Source organism: Bombina bombina, chromosome 1 (assembly GCF_027579735.1).
Source record: "Bombina bombina isolate aBomBom1 chromosome 1, aBomBom1.pri, whole genome shotgun sequence".
In the NCBI taxonomy this organism is placed as follows: domain Eukaryota; kingdom Metazoa; phylum Chordata; class Amphibia; order Anura; family Bombinatoridae; genus Bombina; species Bombina bombina.
Window position 1 is genome coordinate 102,938,676 of NC_069499.1, and position 18,811 is coordinate 102,957,486.

Sequence of the window (18,811 nt, forward strand, 5' to 3'; positions counted from 1 at the left end):
ACCAATTGGTAAATTTTTATAATTATACACAGTCCCTTTGGGTTCAAAAAATTGTCTTGATTGTTATTATGAACCTAGGTTTTATCATATGTACAGGATACACTCATCCTCTTAATGGCCTAATATTGGAAGGATATGATGTATCCTAAATATGTGAGGAAAGTATGTATTTGCCTCATACGTATTTATGTGTGTATGTCTATACACATGTATGCAAAAAGAACCCTATAACAGGTTAATAATAAAGTAAACCATTTCGGATGTCTCTTAGAGACTATTGCCAATAATTTATTAAGTCGTACTGGGAGTTTAGACCTCTAGGATGTCTGGTTTCCAGATGGAAAATCAAGAACATTTCCCTTTTACCCTTGTCGCCACCTCTTTTAGGGGTCACTACTTGTTCAATTGCTATCCGCCTTAGTGTTAATAGGCTTTTGTTATGTTTAATCACAAAGTGTTGCACAATTGGGGTAGTTGCTTTACCTACATTAATGGAGCTGAATTGTTCCCTCATGCTGAACCTTACATCCCTAGTGGTAAGTCCTATGTACTGGACCTGACATTGTACGCATTCCAACATATAAACTACATTGCTTGATGAGCAGTTAAGACATCTCTATGTCATATGTGTTACCGTTGACAGAAAAGGTTGATGTTACTTCAATGGCTCACAAGGTTTACATTTATTATGTCCACATTTGAACATACCCTTGTGTTGTAGCCATGAACTAGTGGGCTTTTTCTCTGATTTTAATTTAGAAGGGGACAGAATGTTACCAAGTGTACAAGCCCGTCTATAGGAGCACCTTAGCCCATTGTCAACGGTCTTGATCAATTTGTCATCTGCTCTCAACATGCTTTAGTGTTTTTGTACTATGCCAGCGAGTAAAGTACTTCTATCGATGTGTTTGACCTCATTTAGAGCTTTGGTTATGTTTGAATTTTTATATCCCCTTTCTTTGAAACGTGTCACTAGGTCCTTTGACTGATTTTCATTCGTCATTGCGTCTGAGCAATTCCGTTTCAAACGTATCAGTTGGCCCTTGGCTATCGCGTAAGGGACATGTTTGGGGTGACAACTTCTACCATGCAACAAAGTGTTGCCCAAAATTGGTTTCCTGTAACTGTTAGTCACAATGTTGCCATCCCCCATGCCCCTCATCGTGATGTCAAGAAAATTTGTTTCATGGGGTTAAACCTCAAAAGTAAAAACAAGATTTAGGTAATTGTCATTGATCCAATTTATGAAATTAGGAACCATGTCAACATCCCCTTTCCAGATCAATAGAAGGTCATCAATGAAACGTTTCTAAAAAACGATTTCATTGATGTATGAATTAGTTTGTGCATAGACGTGGGACAGCTCCCACCAACCTAAATATAGGTTCGCATAGGATGGTGCAAATTTAGCACCCATAGCTGTCCAACGTCTCTGCAAGAAAAAGTCCCCTTCAAATTCAAAATAGATGTGGGTTAACAGAAATAGTGTTACCCTCAAAATCCTGGATACAGGAAGCAGATGCTTTTTTTTTTTCTTTTCATAGATCTCTCAGGTGACCGTTTGGAAGGTTCCTAAATCTTTGGATTTTATACTTTTGCATCATCACACATAAAGATTGTTGCCACATATTCCTTCTTTTTTTTTTAAAGTCTCATCTGTAGTAATTGTGAGCATAGTGTTTGTGTGAAATGTATACTTTCGATTTCTCCTTGTAATATGACATTATTTACTTATTGGACATAACGTGCATATGCATTAAGAAAACTTTACTTTTAATGCATCGTGTTCTGTTCACCTTTTGTATTTTACTGTTTTAGCTGTTCTTTTTTGGTGCATGCTATATGGATAAGCCAAGATAATTGAAAATTTAATTACATTGTAATTTCTATATCTTGTCTCCATTTCCTTTTTGACACTGCTAATTATCGTCCCTTTATTATTATTTTTTTCACTGCTTTTCTTTTACATGAGACTATCATCATGCAGTAAAGAAAGATACCATATCTTATCTAAAAATATTTATTTTATTTTTTGAAAAAGCATATTTTGTATTTGCGTGTATGCATTCACATATGTATATAGATTTAAATGTTTGTTTTTTTCAGCTGCACACATTTTTAGTGATGGAGTTGCTGAAAGGAGGAGAATTGTTTGAACGCATCAAGAAAAAGAAATTGTTCAGTGAAACAGAAGCAAGCTATATTATGCGCAAACTCGTGTCAGCAGTTAGCCATATGCATGATGTTGGAGTTGTCCATAGAGACTTAAAGCCAGAGGTAATATAATTTAAAAATAAACAAGTTGTTGTATATTTGAGATTTCCCTCAGAGTGCAGTATATAAATAAAGAACAAGAAGAAACCAGGCCCAAGTAAAAAGAAAAAAATATTTGTTTACATTGAATTATTTACACTGTTATATGAACATGATTTACAGTAAGCTCATATTTAACCTTTTTTTTGCCAGTTTAGCTGGGTAACTAGGAAAGAGGGACTTTTTGTCTACCTTTTAAAGATTATATCAATGGTTATTAGCTGTATTTTATTCATTTGTGTCTTCTGTTGCATAAGCAAATATATTTAAGGACGACAGTATTTATCGGAGTTAAAATATTTCAATTTACGAATGATTAAGTTTATGCTTATACTGCACAAGCTCTCTTTCTTATATTTTAAACTCTAATTGAATATGCACACACAGTGACTGGGGACATTCATCTGCTGGAATTACATTGACAAATCTAGAAAAGCTGTATTTAAAATGCACATTACTTAAATACCAGTATGATTTTTAAAAATTTTGTAACATAAACACATTTGTAAAAATTCTTCAGATATTTATACTTCTGTGGGAAATGTTAGCCTACTGTCTCTCTTGAAACTCGTGTAAGAGTACTTGAGAAATTAATTGCAGCACTGCATGATATTCAAACATTTGAAAGGGGACTGAATATGACTGAACGGATGTTCATACTTGTAGCGGGGATGGAGTTGATTCAGAACGGGATGCGCAGGGAAGTAGCTGAGTCACAGAATGGGAAACGAGAGTAAGCAGAGGAGACAGGCCAGTTCCAAACTGATAAACTCCTATAAGTCATGGGGCATATTGGTACTAATAACAGAGTTAGATAATGGTGTGGCCTAAATTACTTCATTCAGTTTGAAAGCAAACTCAAAGCAAGGACCTCCAAGGTAGTATTTTCTTAGATAGCAGTACCATGTGCTAACCCAGTAAGGTAAAAGGAGCTAAGGGACTTTTCTCCCGGCGTTACCTCCGCCCCCTCATTATTCCTAGTCTTTTTCTCTCTCACACTAGAGCCTCAGCAACTAGAATTTAACTCCAACAGTTTGGGACAGATGGGGGTGAGTTCCCATACAGGAGCTGTCAGGAGGTACATAAGGGTTATTTGATATTCATAGGGGCTTTAAAGCTGGTTGCTTTGTGAGATATTTTAAGTGTCTGAGGGAGTGTTAACATAGTGTAGAGGGCTATTTGCCATGTGTTCTCTCTATTACTTATAATAAAGTATGCAATGACACCCTATATTAGAAGTAACACTATGGAACAAGATGACTCTGTCCCTACTGATATTTCTATAGAGGAGTCCATTTCTGAGATCCCTCAAGTTACATACAGTATATTTATCTTGAAAATCTGTTCCGGTATGCCAGGTCACACATCTGTGAGAACTGTGTCTACTGATTTTACTCCTGAATTTAAAAACATGTACAAAATTGTGACCGATTTTTGGTGTCAATCTCCAAACCAAGTAAGTGTAAATCTGGGGATTTATCTCCACAGTCTCTCATAAGATTAGTGTGCAAAATCCTTCCCCTCAACCCCAAATTCCTGCTCTCCTACAGAACTCTTGAGGACGAAAACATTTCTAATTCTGATGGGGAAGTGTCATCAGATGAACAGGAGCCTGTTTTCTTATTCTGAATATGAAAATACCTTTGGATTTAAGGTGGAGCATATCTCCAACTTATTGCAGGAGGTATTAAAAACTATTAAAGCCTGCTTAAAACAAACCAGTTAATCAGTTAAATATTGTTTTGAAAGCTTCACCAAAAATTCCACAGGTCCCTGATTTTAATCTCTGACTATATTGTCAAGGAATGGAAAAAGCCAGGTGTGCCTTTTCCTCCTTCCACAAGATTTAGGAAAATGTACCCCATGCCAGAACAGAATGTGGAAGTGTGGTAAACCATTCCTAAGGTTGATGGTGCTATTTTCACTCTATCCAAATTGAAGACTATCCCTATTGAAGGCCAGTACTTTGTTTAGAGATCCAATGGACCGCAAATTGGAGCCTTTTTTAAGGAAGCTTTTTCTCCAAACAGGTAGTCTCTCTCACCTGTGTGGCTGCAGTAGGAAGACTATGGTGAGACTCCCTAGCCAAAATGGTGGCGGACAATTCCTCTACCGAGGATTTACAAAACTGCATTGAGGCCCTTAAAATGGCTCAGGCATTTGTGTGATACTGTGATGGACATTATTAAGATCAATGTAAAAAAACATGTCTATGGCAGTGGTTAAAAACTTGGTCATCTGACATGATATCCAACAATAGACTGATGCTTTTTTTCTTCCAGGGGAAGATTCTATTCGGCTCAGATTTGGACTCTCTTTTTTTTTTTTTTTTTTTTGAGTTACTGGTGGGAAAGCAGCTTTTCTTCCTCAGGGTAAAAATCCGAAGAAAAGAACAGATGTTTGAATCAGTTTTGTTCTTTTTGCTCCTCAGGGGATCACAAGTCCTCTTCCCAGAAACCTAAGCTCTCCAAGTTAGCCTGGAAACCTAGTTCTTCGTGGACACAGAAAAACAATCCAAAAAGTCCAACACCACCACCAAATCAGCATGAAAGTGCGGCCCCCGAACCATATTCTGTTCTGGTAGGGAGAGTCTGGTTTGTTTCAGGAGGCCTGTTTCAGGTCAGTCCACGACCCCCCTGGGTTTGAAATATCATTTCAGGGGGTTACAGGATAGGCTTTCGGTCCAGAACTCCTCAATGATGGATCCTGCTGTCTCATGTTCCCAAACTTCAGTCAAAGGCAGCTGCCTTTCTACACTATGTTCAGGAATTAGAGGGTATCAGAATAATTATCTCAGTACCTGTCTCTCAACAAGGTCAAGAATTTTACTCCAATCTGTTCATTGTCCCAAAGAAGGGAAGGGACTTACAGACCTGTCTTAGATCTAAAGACTTTAAACATGTTTGTCAGGGTTCCCACTTTCAATGTGTAAACCATTCGCACAATCCTGTTGTGACGACCAAGGTTAACCAACCCTTCTCCAGTCACTTGTTTGGCACAGAAAGGGTTAACAGACCCTTTCCACCTTAATCAATTTGTCAGTCTAGCCACTCCAATCAAGCCTGTGACTTAGTTCAGTGGGTGCAAGTGCGAACACCCTCTAGTGTGTTCTAGACCTAGAGAAAATGCCAAAAACTCAACTTTAATGCCACCCACACTAAACTATCTCTAAGCTGCCACCACTGAAGCTTTATTATATGGGAAATCTTTAAGGAAAATCCAGGCTAACAAATTAAAATGCCAGAATACAATTTAGCAACAAAAAATCTAAAAAAACACCAGTATTAATACCATTCTCTTTCAGTAACGTGGTTCAAATATTAGACAAAGGCAAAAATGTAATAAATTAATATTTATTATGAGTAAAAAACAAGTTACGTTGCATTATTAATAAAAAGATGTTGACAAATAGAATTATACACTAGCATAAAAAGGAGAAATAACAGAACCGAATACTATGCTAGCTTAGATGCTGCACCAGGGAGATTGACAAGAAAAGATGGTCACTCACACAGGCTCCCATGTAGAATGAACCACTTGTATTGTTGGAATCAAAGTTTTATACCTGTTCCTTTGATATCAAATTTGTTGCGCAAACCTCCTTCCAGAGGGGCTAGGGAAATATCCACCCCTCTTTTATAACATGTCATAAAGATCTGAATCTTATATAATATCTTATAATTTCTGTTATGTATATCTAGTTTATATACACAGATAGGCAATCCCTTTGTGATGTCATGAGTATTTTGATATGAAACACCATATATTTTGCCTTCTTTATGGTTCTGAGCCATTATGAATTATAAAAGTATATTTATTTGGAAAGCTGGTTGTCCTGTCAATGGCCCTTTATTATTGCATTTGTTGGGTCCAAAACAGAAAGAACATTGTTTCAAGCCTGCAATAGGCCCTTAGTCATGTATATAGGCTTAAAATGTTGTTCTTTCTGTTTTGGACCCAACAAATGCAACAATAAAGGTCTTTTAAAAGAGATTTGGAGGCTGGAGTCTACATATATGAGAAATATTGGTAAGGACTTTGCAAGTCTGTGACTGTGTGCCCCTGCAAAAGGTGTGCTGTTTTCCACTTTTTTGGATTACCTGTCCTGTCAATGACCCAGGTTAGTGCCTGGATAGAGAAACTGTGTTCCATCACTCTGTGCTTACAGGTTGAGGCAATAAAGTTCTCTCTTGTCGATCAAACATGTTTTTAGCACACAGGCTAAAAAAATTAACCCTTTAGGAACTAAATCATAAGGTCTTCATGACACCTGCCCTTAATTCAACAGGGTCAGTTTATGACTACTAAAGACCTCAAAGATGCATACCTGCACATTCCCATCCACAGGAATCACTATCAGTTCCTGAGGTTTGCCTATATGGACAAACATACCAGTTTGTCACTCTTCCGTTTGTTCTAGCTACAGCTCTAAGCATCTTTATAGAGTTGCTGGGTGCTCTGTTAGCGGATATCAGATCTCAGGGTATTTCATTTACACCAAATCTGGACGACAGAACGTCTCCTTCCCTGTCAATAGCGATTACTCATACTCGCAATCTTCTATTATTCCTCCAGGACCACGGTTGGAAAATCAATGTTCCCAAAAACTCATTATATCCTGCTTACAATGGTTACATTTCTAGGAGTCGTAATAGATTAACTCCTTATGAGTCTGTTTCTGACTGAACCACGCAGGTTAAAACTTCCTTACAGAGTACTCCATTGCCATCTGTAGCTCAGTGCATGGGGGTAGTTTGTCATATGTTAGCTGCTTCAGATGGGGTTCCTTTTGTCCGCCTTCATTTGCGTCCCCTTTAACTATCCATGCTCAGTGGTCAAAGAATTATCTGTATTTGGAGCAACAAATCCAACTGGATTCATCCATCAGACAATCTCTGTCTTGGTGGACATAAAGTCCCTCGTAGACTCCACATCTTGGGTATTAGTTCCCAGTAGTAAAAGATTGTGGACTCTCACCACCTGTATGAAATAAATCATAATTTATGCTTACCTAATAAATTAATTACTTTCATGGTCCACAAGACCCCACCCTGTATTTTTCTGGAATGTTTTTTTCTTTTTTTGCGCACATCTTCTTTTCCCTTCTCCTTTTTTGTTTGCTTGTATTACTGCGTGCTTGGCCATCATTAGACTGAGGTACTGGTGAGGTGAGGGAGGGAGGAATTTTAGAAGGGTTCTTGGGGGTTTGGGAATCTTTGCCTCCTCCTAGTGGTAGCGAAAAATAATTCCCAGAAGTAATGAATCGTGGACTCTCACCACCATGAAATAAATTAATTTATCAGATAAGCATCAATTATGTTTTCGACTGTTATGGGAGAAATGGTATCTTTCCTTCCTTAGGACATTAGATCTAAATGTAAAGGGAGACCTGCTAATGGGTTTTGTTCCTTTCATAATTCCAAAAACCAAGTCCTCTAATTCTCAAAAATTGGATTCAGCTAAATTATCATGCAAACCCCAACCCAGTTTTGAACATATCAAAACGAAACAAAGTATTATCAGTTTGACGTTTCTTTCATGTAATTGGCAAGAGTCCATGAGCTAGTGATGTATGGGATATACATTCCTACCAGGAGGGGGCAAAGTTTCCCAAACCTCAAATGCCTATAAATACACCTCCCACCAAACCCACAACTCAGTTTTACAAGCTTTGCCTCCTATGGAGGTGGTGAAGTAAGTTTGTGCTTGATTTTTATGATTTCTTCTATGATAAGCGCTTCTAAGCATTCTGAAGCTCAATTCCTCTCAGAGTACAGTGTTTGTCAGAGGGATGTGAAGAGAGTATCGCCTATTGGTTTTATGGTTTCTCTCATGAGAAATCTTTTCAAGGGTTCTCTGTTATCGGTCGTAGGGATTCATCTCCTACCTCCCTTTTTAGATCGACTATATACTTTTATATTAAATTACCTCTGCTGATAGTTTTCAGTACTGGTTTGGTTATCTGCTATATGTGGATGGGTGTCTTTCGGTAAGTATATATCATTGTTTAAGACACTCTCAGCTATGGTTTGGCGCTTTATGTATTAATCTAAAGTTTTAAATATATGTATTTTACTTATATTTGCCATGAGTCAATTAAAACAGTTTCAGTATAGGAATCATGTTTGGGAAGTTTATTTAAACTTTAATTTGACTTGTTTTTCAATTTTTTAGCAGGCAAATCTAAGCTTGCGAGGACGCAAAATGCTGTTTTTTATTGCGTCATTCTTGTTGTAAAAACATTTTTGCCGCGAAGTTGTGCCTTTAATGACGCAAATTTGGTCATTTCCTGCGTCTTTGTTGACGCTAGTTGTTTTGGCGCGAAATCGCATTTGTTATTACACAAGTTGTGTCATTTTATGGTGTTGGTTTTGCGGCAAAAAAATTTAACTTCCTTTTGCATAAAGCGGCATTCTTGGCGCAAAAATTTAGTTATTTTACCCCTCTCCCTCTATTGCTCGCTGTTTTCATGAATTTTGAAAGCTATTATGCCTGCTTTTGTTTTTCTCTACTGAAACGGTTACATTGTGGAAATTTAATGTTTTGCCTAATGTTATTTTTCTTTTTCTGTTACATTTTGCGAGATGTTTCATTCTGATCCTGACTCTGATGTTACTGTAGAAACTATGATGCTCTGAAACACAATTCTACAAAGCTAAGTGTGTTCTTTTCATTATTAAGCTATTGTTATTTCTTCAGCTCAATTATGTGGCATTTATCATATTTTATGCTAGTAATGTTTCTACATGTACAATGACATTTACTGTTTTTACGTACTCAGTTCTTGTATTTGATTTCATCTGCAAACATCACATGTTTCTGCTTATATCATAAAAGGTTATTACTGCTATTATGCCTTTAAGTAAACTTACGAGGTCTTTTCAAAATTAAGATTTAATTAATTTTGTTCTGACCGACAGCATATTTAAGCTTATTTTTCTGATGAAGGTTTCTTTGGCTCAAAGGATCCTGTATCAGTTTGTTAAAAATTCTCCTTATTTTTCATTTGAACATTTTTTGTTCTTTGTTGAGGAAATCTTGTTATTTATAGCTTTTCGGAGTCTAGTCCTCCTATTAACTTTAATAATCCTTTTCAAATCTGGATTTTAAGATTTTTGCTCTTGAGGTCTTTGTTGAACAGTTAGCATAAGCAGTTTCATATTCTCAGTATATAACTCTGTTTATTTACTTCAGATGTATTCATTTAATTATGTTTACTATATCTATTATTATGGTTTCAAATATATTTTATCATCTCTATCTTGTTAAGATAATAATTTGTTTGATTTCTATTATCTCTTCTATTTCTGGAGGTTTAGAGTTTTTCTGCCCTACTTTTAGTCCGGTAATGTAGATCAGTTGGTGAATGTCCTGACAACAAACGCTTGTTCTAGATCCAAGGGTCATAGATTCATATCCCGCCAGGGTTAATACAGCCCTTCGGCCTTTTGAGGTCAATTTATTGTGTATCATTTATCTGGGTAATAACTGTTTTATCAGCTGCTAATTTGGTTAACTCCAAGTGTAAGCGCTGAAAAAGCATTTTTTTTATCCTTCTGGGAGAAAAACTCTATACAATTACTAGTTATTAGTCTGCATGAAGGTGTGGTTTTCAAACCAGTCCTTCTGGTGCAGGGCAGATTACATTTTTTTTTGCTGAATTCAGTCTAAAATCTTTTATTCTTGTTGTTTGAATAGATTTTTAGAATGAGACCTTCGATGGGAAGATTCTTTCTCAGAACACTCTGTGAATTTATTTTCAGGAGTGATTTTACCAGTTATTTAGCAGGAACAGGAATTGGGTGGGTTTCTATTCAATATTATGAATACTTATATTGTTTTGTTAGTCTCAACTTTCAAGTTGGCGATTATAAGGACTATTATGCCTTTTTGTTCAGCAAGGTCATTTCATGTCCACTCCATTTTACAGGATGTTTATCCTCATATTTTATTTCATTCAGACCACTTGTGGTTTCTGAGATTCTCTTTTTAGATAAGCTTTACCAATTTGTTGCTTTTCCATTTGGTTTAGCGACAGCTTTATGAATCTTTTCAAAGGTTCTAGGTGCCCTTCTTTCTGTAATAAGACAGATGGTATCTTGGTATTAGCTTAATCTTTTCTTTTATTGGAATCTCTCATGAATCAACTAGTTTTGTTTCTTCAAGACATGGTTAGAGAATTAAATTTACCTAAGAGTTTTGTGATTCCTCAGACAAGGGTTACCTCTTTTTGGGTTTCTAGATGAATTCAGTGTTCATGACTTTGTCTTTATCGGACAAGAGTCAGTTGTAGTTAGCGTTAGCCTGTCTAACTTACAGTCTAGAACATTCCTTTCAGTGGCTATGTGCATGGAAGTTTTAGGTCTCATAACTGCAGCATCGGGCGTGGTTCCCTTTGCTCGTTTTTCATCTGAGACCTCTTTTTGCTTTGCAAACTGAATCAATGGTGCAGGGATTGTTTTCAGATATCACAGTTGATATTCTTAAATCCGAACACTCAACTCTCTGTTTTGGTGATTAGACTATAGTTTTATTCAGGGGGCCACCTTTTGTTCGTCCTTCCTGGTCTGTATTCTTAATGGATGCAAGTCTTACAGGTTGGGGAGCTGTCTGAGGGTCTCTGACAGCACAAGGGGTTTGGAAACTTCAAGAGTCGAGGTTTCCAATTGATATTTTAGAACTTGGCCTTTTTTAGGAGAGAATTTTTCAGACAGTTAATATCACAACTGTGGCATATGTCGATCATCAAATAGGGACTCGAAGGTTCCTTAGCAATTAAGAAGTATCTTGAATACGTTCTTAGGTGGAATTCATCTCCTGTCTAATTTCTACGATTTATATCTTAGGTTTAGACATTTGGGAGCTGGATTATCTCAGACGTCAGTTTTTACATCCGGGAGAGTGGTATCTCTATACAGATGTGTTGTCTCAATTTCCCAGGTACCTTTTTCAGGTCCAGGGATTCTCAGACAGAAATGGTGGATGCATTAGCAGTGTCTTGGTTTTGCACCCTGACCAAATCTTTCCGTCTCTGTTTTTTTCTACCAAGAGTGTTTTACAAGATCATATTGGAACACTCTCATGTGTTTCTGACAGCATCAGCATGGCCTCACAGGTTTGGTATGTGGATCTTGTTCAGATGTCCAGTTGCCATCCTTGACCGCTTTCTTTTTTGCCAGCCCTCTTGTTTTAGGGGCTATTTTTCCATCGGGATCTCAAATTTCTAATTTGAAGGTATGGAAATTGATTGGTGTTTTGTCAGAGGTTTCTCTGACTCAGTTTTTATCACTTTGTTGCAGGCTTATAAGTCTTTTTCAAGGAACATGTATTATCAGGTTTGGAAAACCTATATTTTATAGTGTTCTCATAAATTCTCTTGGCATTCTTTTAGAATTACTAGGATTTTCAAGTTTTTTTCAGGATGGTTTGGATAAGTTTGTCTGCAAATTGTTTGAAAGGACAAATCTCTGTTCTATCTGTTTTATTTCCTAGAAAGATTGTTTAAACCTGATATTCACTGTTTTGTTCAGGCTTTGGTTGATATCAAGCCTGTTCATTTATTTATTTCTCCTTTTTGGAGTCTTATTTGGTTTAAAGATTTTGCAGGCTCTTTTCTTTTGAGCCTATATTTTCTTTGAAGATTATCTACTTTCTTGGAAAGTGTTGTTTCTTTTGACTATCTCTTCTTCTACAAGAGTCTCTGATTCATCAGCTCTCTCTTGTGTGTCTCCTTATCTGATTTTTTCATTGTGGACTTCTTTTTTCCTAAGGTTGTGAATTTGAACAACATTAGTAGAGAAATTGTTGTTCCTTCTTTGTGTCCTAATCCTAAAGCATTTTTTGAGAGTTCTTTACATCCTTTGGATGTGGTAAGAGCTTTTTTAATTCTATATTGAGGTTACTAGGATTTCAGAAGACTTCTAGACTATTTGTTGTTTTTCTGGTTGCAGAAAAGGTTAGGAAGCCTCTGCCATTTCTTTGGCATCCTGGTTAAAGCTTTTGTTTTTCAAGGCTTATTTGGAGGCAGGGCAGGCTCCGCCTCAGAGATTTACAGCTCATTCTACTAAGTTCAGTCGCCATTTCTTGGGCTTTTTCAGAATGAAGCTTCGGTTGATCAAATCAGTAATTTGGTCGTCTTTGCATACTTTTATTGTTTTTTTACCATTTTGCTGTATGGAGCTTCTTCTGAAGCAGTCTTTGGTAGAAAAAGTTCTTCAGGCAGCTGTTTCAGTTTGATTCTACTGATTTTGATTTAAGTTTTTTAAGAAAAACTAAATTATTGTGTGGATTTAATTTCTCAGGGAAAATAGCTGTTGTTATGGTATCCCTCCCTCTCTAGTGACTCTTCTGTGGACTTCCACATCTTGGGTATTTCTATCCCATACGTCACTTGCTCATGGGCTCTTGCCAATTACATGAAAGAAAACATAATTTATGTAAGAACTTACCTGATAAATTCATTTATTTCATATTGGCAAGAGTCCATGAGGTCCACCTTTTTATGGTGGTTATGTTTTGGGTTTCCATTTCCTCTTTTTGTATGCTTTTTAACACCTCTGTGTTATCACCTCACTACTTGGCTATTCGTTAAACTGAGTTGTGGGTGTGGTGTGTATTTATAGGCATTTGAGGTTTGGGAAACTTTGCCCCCTCCTGGTAGGAATGTATATCCCATACATCACTAGCTCATGGACTCTTGAGCCGTAAGTATTTGACGGCAGTTCTAGTTTGCAAATCATTTACCCTGCTTTGCCTTTCTACTTTTCTGTTAATTCTCCTCTGCTATGCATTTAGAATGTGAGGTACAGGGAAGTGGGAAGGTCTTAAAGGGACAGCAAAGTCCTAATTATACATTCATGATTTAGACAGAGCATACAATTTCTCTTGTAAGATGTATCGAGTCCACGGATTCATCCTTACTTGTGGGATATTCTCCTTCCCAACAGGAAGTGGCAAAGAGAGCACCCACAGCAGAGCTGTCTATATAGCTCCCCCCTTAGCTCCACCCCCCCAGTCTTCTCTTTGCCTACTCTAAGAAACTAGGAAGGGCAGAGCATGTGTGGTGACAAAAATGTTAGATTTTTATTTCTCAAGCAAAAGTTTGTTATTTTAAATGGTAACGGTGTGTACTATTTACTCTCTGGCAGAAAAGGGATGAAGATTTCTGCAAGGAGGATTATGATTTTAGCACTTTGTAACTAAGATCCACTGCTGTTCTCACAAGGGCTGAAGAGTACAGGAAAACTTCAGTTGGGGAACGGTTTGCATGCTAAGCTGCATATGAGGTATGTTCAGTCTATGTTTTTCTAGACAGACTGTGTTTATTCTAGAAAAGGCTGGCAATATCCCCATGAGGGAAGGGTAAGCTGTATTCAGACACTTGGATAGGAATTTCAGCTTATTTGCTTATTTGAAGGGCTCATAAGTTACTGGTGACACTGTTAGGAAAAAATGTTTTCTCCTACATTGGTGTGTCCGGTCCACGGCTTCATCCTTACTTGTGGGATATTCTCTTCCCCAACAGGAAATGGCAAAGAGAGCACAGCAAAAGCTGCCCATATAGCCCCCCCCCTCTGGCTCCGCCCCCCAGTCATTCTCTTTGCCGCTCTGAACAAGTAGCATCTCCACGGGGATGGTAAAGAGTATGTGGTGTTAGTTGTAGTTTTATTTCTTCTATCAAGAGTTTGTTATTTTAAAATAGTGCCGGTTTGTACTATTTACTCTACAACAGAAAGTGATGAAGAGTTCTGTTAAAAGAGGAATATGATTTTAGCAACAGTAACTAAAATCCATTGCTGTTTCCACGCAGGACTGTTGAGCCCAGAGAACTTCAGTTGGGGGGAACAGTTTGCAGACTTTTCTGCTCCAGGTATGACTAGTCTCTTTTCTAACAAGACATAGTAATGCTAGAAGACTGTAATTTCCCTTTTGGGATCGGTAAGCCATTTTCTTAGACTCATAACAGAAAGAAGGCTTATAAATGGGCTATATACTGATTGACACTATTGTGGGCTAAATCGATTGATTTATATAATATTTATATGATTTTTGGAGTGTTTTGAGACTTGGAAACACTTTTGGGAACGTTTTATTACGCCTGGCAGTTTGTTAGACACCTAATCTAGTCAGGAAGGCCCCTTCACTCTGGTAGGGAGGAAGCCTCATTTTCGCGCCTTAATTGCGCAGTTACTTCTGGGAGCAGTGCATGGAGCTTCATGTGAGAGGGTCCTGTGGCCACAAAAAACGATTCTAAGAGGTTTATTTCTGTGGTGAATAACCCCCAAGGAAGGTAAAGCCGCAGCAAAAGGCTGTGGCAGGGACTGTAGTGGGTTTAAACTGCTAAATTGAACAATTAGCTCCGGTTTGCTCATTTAAGGGGTTAAAGACTTGAAATTTGGTGTGCAATACTTTCAAAGCATTAAGACACTAGGGTGCAAATTTCGTAAAAATCGGATAATTCCTTCATAGTTTTTCAAACATTCAGAAATAAAGTGTACTCTGTTTATTATTTAAAGAGACAGTAACGGTTTTGTTTAAAAACGTTTTTTTTGCATTAATAGCCTGACTAAAACAAAGTCTGTCTAACATGTCTGTACCTTCAGATAGATTATGTTCTGTGTGTATGGAGGCCAAGGTGATTCCCCCTTTAAATGTATGTGAAATGTATGTGAAAATTGTGCCATGGCGTCCAAACAAAGTAAGGACAGTAATGTCACATTTAATAAGGTTGCCCAAGATGATTCTTCAAATGAAGGTAGTGGGGATAGTTCATCATCCTCTCCTCCTGTGTCAACACCAGTTATGCCTGCGCAGGCGACACCTAGTACATCTAGCGCGCCAATGCTTGTTACTATGCAACAGTTAACTGCAGTAATGGATAATTCTATAGCAAATCTTTTATCCAAACTGCCAACAGTTCCCAGAAAGCGTGATTTCTCAGTTTTGAATACAGAGGATGAGCAAGTGGGCGCTGATGATAGTTTATCTGTAATACCCTCACACCAGTCTGAATTGGCAGTGAGGGAGGGGCTGTCTGAGGGAAAAATTTCTGATTCAGGAAAAGTTTCTCAGCAGGCAGAACCTGATATCGTGACGTTTAAATTTAAGTTAGAACATCTCCGCGCCCTGCTTAAGGAGGAGCTAACTACTCTTGACGATTGCGACTCTTTGGTAATTCCAGAGAAATTGTGCAAAATGGACAAATTCCTTGAGGTCCCTGTGCACGCTGATGCCTTTCCGATACCCAAGAGGGTGGCGGACATAGTGAACAAGGAGTGGGAGAAGCCAGGTATAACTTTTATCCCACCTCCTATATTTAAGAAAATGTTCCTCATTGTCGACCCCAGAAGGGACGCATGGCAAACAGTCCCTAAGGTTGAAGGAGCAGTTTCTACGTTGGCCAAGCGCACGACTTTTCCCATTGAGGACAGTTGTGCTTTCAAAGATCCTATGGATAAAAAATTGGAAGGATTGCTTAAAAAGATATTTGTTCAGCAAGGTTTCCTTCTTCAGCCAATTTCGTGCATTATTCCTGTCACCACGGCGGCGTCTTTTTGGTTCGAGGAACTAGAAAATTCGCTCAATAAGGAGACTCCATATGAGGAAGTCATGGACAGAATTCACGCACTAAAGTTGGCTAATTCCTTTATTTTAGATGCCGCTTTGCAATTGGCGAAATTAGCGGCGAAAAATTCAGGTTTTGCAATTGTGGCGCGCAGAGCGCTTTGGCTAAAATCTTGGTCGGCGGATGTGTCATCCAAGACAAAATTGCTTAATATTCCTTTCAAAGGTAAGACCCTTTTTGGGCCAGAATTGAAGGAGATTATTTCAGACATCACTGGGGGAAAGGGCCATGCCCTACCACAGGATAGGCCTTTCAAGGCTAAGAACAAATCTAATTTTCGTTCCTTTCGCAACTTCAGGAACGGACCGTCTCCTAACTCTGCAGCCTCTAGACAAGTGGGTAACGCTTCCCAGGCTAAGCCAGCATGGAAACCAATGCAAGGCTGGAACAAGGGTAAACAGGCCAAGAAGCCTGCTGCTGCTACCAAGACAGCATGAAGGGGTAGCCCCCGATCCGGGACCGGATCTAGTAGGGGGCAGACTTTCTCTCTTTGCTCAGGCTTGGGCAAGAGATGTTCAGGATCCCTGGGCACAAGAAATAGTCTCTCAGGTTTATCTTCTAGAATTCAAGGAACTTCCTCCAAGGGGAAGGTTCCACATGTCTCGCTTATCTTCAGACCAGATAAAGAGACAGGCATTCTTACATTGCGTAGGAGATCTATTAAAGATGGGAGTGATCACCCAGTTCCAACAGTGGAACAAGGTCAGGGGTTTTACTCAAACCTGTTTGTAGTTCCCAAAAAAGAGGGAACTTTCAGACAAATTCTGGATTTAAAAATTCTAAACAAATTCCTCAGAGTTCCATCGTTCAAAATGGAAACCATTCGAACGATTTTACCAACAATCCAGGAGGGTCAATACATGACTACCGTGGATTTAAAGGATGCGTACCTACATATTCCTATCCACAAAGATCATCATCAGTTCCTAAGGTTCGCCTTTCTGGACAAACATTACCAGTTCGTGGCTCTTCCGTTCGGTTTAGCCACTGCTCCCAGAATTTTCATAAAGGTGCTAGGGTCCCTTCTAGCGGTTCTAAGACCGAGGGGCATTGCAGTGGCACCTTACCTAGACGACATCCTAATCCAAGCGTCGTCCCTTTCCAGATCAAGGGCTCATACAGACATTGTATTAGCTTTTCTCAGGTCTCACAGGTGGAAGGTGAACGTGGAAAAGAGTTCCCTGTCCCCGTCTACAAGAGTTCCTTTTCTGGGAACAATAATAGATTCTGTAGAAATGAAGATTTTTCTGACAAAGGTCAGAAAATTAAAGCTTCTAAAGGCTTGTCAAGTTCTTCAATCTATTCCTCAGCCTTCCATAGCTCAGTGCATGGAAGTAATAGGTCTAATGGTGGCAGCAATGGACGTGGTTCCTTTTGCTCGAATTCATCTAAGACCATTGCAACTGTGCATGCTCAGACAGTGGAATGGGGATTATGCAGACTTGTCTCCCCAAATTCAAGTAGACCAGTTAACCAGAGACTCACTCCGTTGGTGGTTGACTCAGGATCACCTGTCTCAGGGAATGAGTTTCCGCAGACCAGAGTGGGTCATTGTCACGACCGACGCCAGTCTATTAGGCTGGGGCGCGGTCTGGGACTCCCTGAAAGCTCAGGGTCTATGGTTTCGGGAAGAGTCTCTTCTCCCCATAAACATCCTGGAACTGAGAGCGATATTCAATGCACTCCGGGCGTGGCCTCAACTAGCGAAGGCCGGATTCATAAGATTTCAGTCGGACAACATGACGACTGTAGCTTACATCAATCATCAGGGAGGAACAAAGAGTTCCTTGGCGATGAGAGAGGTATCCAAGATCATCAAATGGGCGGAGGATCACTCCTGCCATCTATCTGCAATTCACATCCCAGGAGTAGACAACTGGGAGGCGGATTATTTGAGTCGTCAGACTTTCCATCCGGGGGAGTGGGAACTCCACCCGGAGGTCTTTGCCCAGTTAACTCAATTATGGGGCATTCCAGACATGGATCTGATGGCGTCTCGTCAGAACTTCAAGGTTCCTCGCTACGGGTCCAGATCCAGGGATCCCAAGGCGACACTGGTGGATGCATTAGTGGCGCCTTGGTCATTCAACCTAGCTTATGTGTTTCCACCGTTTCCTCTCCTTCCCAGGCTCGTAGCCAGGATCAAACAGGAGAAAGCCTCGGTGATTCTGATAGCTCCTGCGTGGCCACGCAGGACTTGGTATGCAGACCTGGTGAATATGTCATCGGCTCCACCATGGAAGCTACCTTTGAGACAGGATCTTCTAGTACAAGGTCCATTCGAACATCCAAATCTAGTCTCTCTGCAGCTGACTGCTTGGAAATTGAACGCTTGATTTTATCTAAGCGTGGGTTTTCAGATTCAGTTATAGATACTCTGGTCCAAGCTAGAAAACCTGTGACTAGGAAAATTTACCATAAAATATGGAAAAAATATATCTGTTGGTGTGAATCCAAGGGATTCTCTTGGAGTAAAATTAAAATTCCTAAAATTCTTTCCTTTCTCCAAGAGGGTTTGGATAAAGGGTTGTCAGCGAGTTATCTAAAAGGACAGATATCTGCTTTGTCTGTTTTGTTACACAAACGCCTGGCAGCTGTGCCATATGTACAAGCTTTTGTACAGGCCTTAGTCAGAATCAAGCCTGTTTACAGACCCATGACTCCTCCATGGAGTCTAAATTTAGTTCTTTCAGTTCTTCAAGGGGTTCCGTTTGAACCTCTACATTCCATAGATATTAAGTTACTATCTTGGAAAGTTCTGTTTTTGGTTGCTATTTCTTCTGCTAGAAGAGTTTCTGAATTGTCTGCTTTGCAGTGTGATCCACCCTATCTGGTATTCCATGCAGATAAGGTTGTTTTGCGTACCAAACCTGG

General features: G+C 39.0%; 1 protein-coding gene across 3 annotated transcripts in view; it reads left to right on the forward strand.

The window, feature by feature from the left end:
- The window catches only part of RPS6KA5 (ribosomal protein S6 kinase A5), a 589,637-nt gene that overhangs the window by 427,964 nt on the left and 142,862 nt on the right, over positions 1-18,811 (forward strand). For all 3 annotated transcript variants that reach the window (XM_053697560.1, XM_053697561.1, XM_053697559.1), the window contains exon 13: positions 2,107-2,277. In XM_053697560.1, the coding sequence (XP_053553535.1) occupies positions 2,107-2,277 (171 nt within the window). The remainder of the gene's footprint in view (positions 1-2,106; positions 2,278-18,811) is intronic.